At 56.8% G+C, this 857-nt stretch overlaps 1 protein-coding gene across 1 annotated transcript in view; it reads right to left on the bottom strand.

Moving 5' to 3' along the window:
- The window catches only part of Neto (Neuropilin and tolloid-like), a 189,900-nt gene extending 189,615 nt beyond the window's left edge, over positions 1–285 (bottom strand). Inside the window, exon 1 of the mRNA XM_078191608.1 lies at positions 141–285. Within this exon, the coding sequence (XP_078047734.1) occupies positions 141–285 (145 nt within the window). The remainder of the gene's footprint in view (positions 1–140) is intronic.
- Positions 286–857: the final 572 nt, after the last annotated feature.

Raw genomic sequence — 857 nt, 5'->3', positions numbered from 1 at the left:
AGAGAGAGAGAGAGAGAGAGAGAGAGAGAGAGAGAGAGAGTGAGATTGAGAGATAGAGATAGAGAGGAGGATTGAGAAAGATAGAGATAGAGAGGAAGATTGAGAGAGGTAGAGATAGAGAGCGGTGTTGTTGGACTCACCGAGTACGAGCAGCAGAAGAACTTGTTGCGGGAGCCGAGCCACCATTGTAGGCTCCACCGCTCGCACATTTATGAATTGAAATCGGCCGATCACACCGTGCACCGATTCTACTCTCACGATCACAGCCGAGCCTTGCAACAACATTCATTTAACGTTCCTCCCAGGTTTCCTCGGGTGGCCCCTTTCTCCGCCTCTCGCTGACACTGCTTTGCCTCGGTGTCCCGGAGCCGGGGCCGTTGCCGTTACCGTTGCCGTTGCCGCACAGAGGCACAAACACGCTTGCACAGCCACAAAATCAGAATCGATCCCACACTGGTCACGCACGTATTTTCCGCGCGTGAACACAAATCGGCCAGCGCGGTCGGGAGCCGCGGTTTACGATCCTGCTCTCGCCGCACTCGCGGAACACGCGCTTTCCACCCGATCAGCTCCTCCTCTCGTCCTCTTCTACCCGCACCGGGATTCTATCGAACGCATGATCGGACTCCGCCGCGCTGAAATATCATTGGACGATTCGACGTGCAAATTGCCGGCGACAAGCGTGTGCACGCTTGATCGCGAGGATTTGCCTGCCGGGGCGATGCTACACCTCCGCGAATCCCCTGATGACGATTCGATCGGATCGGCGTCCGAGCGGCCCGCGACCGCTGTCCTCGTTATCTGAACGCGACAAATATTTCCTGGACACGCGGGAAGAGGGATCGGCCGCAATCGCA

The sequence above is a fragment of the Augochlora pura genome, chromosome 2, assembly GCF_028453695.1.
Source record: "Augochlora pura isolate Apur16 chromosome 2, APUR_v2.2.1, whole genome shotgun sequence".
NCBI lineage: Eukaryota > Metazoa > Arthropoda > Insecta > Hymenoptera > Halictidae > Augochlora > Augochlora pura.
Note: the sequence above shows the minus strand (reverse complement) of the source record. Positions and strands in the feature narration are given on the sequence as shown.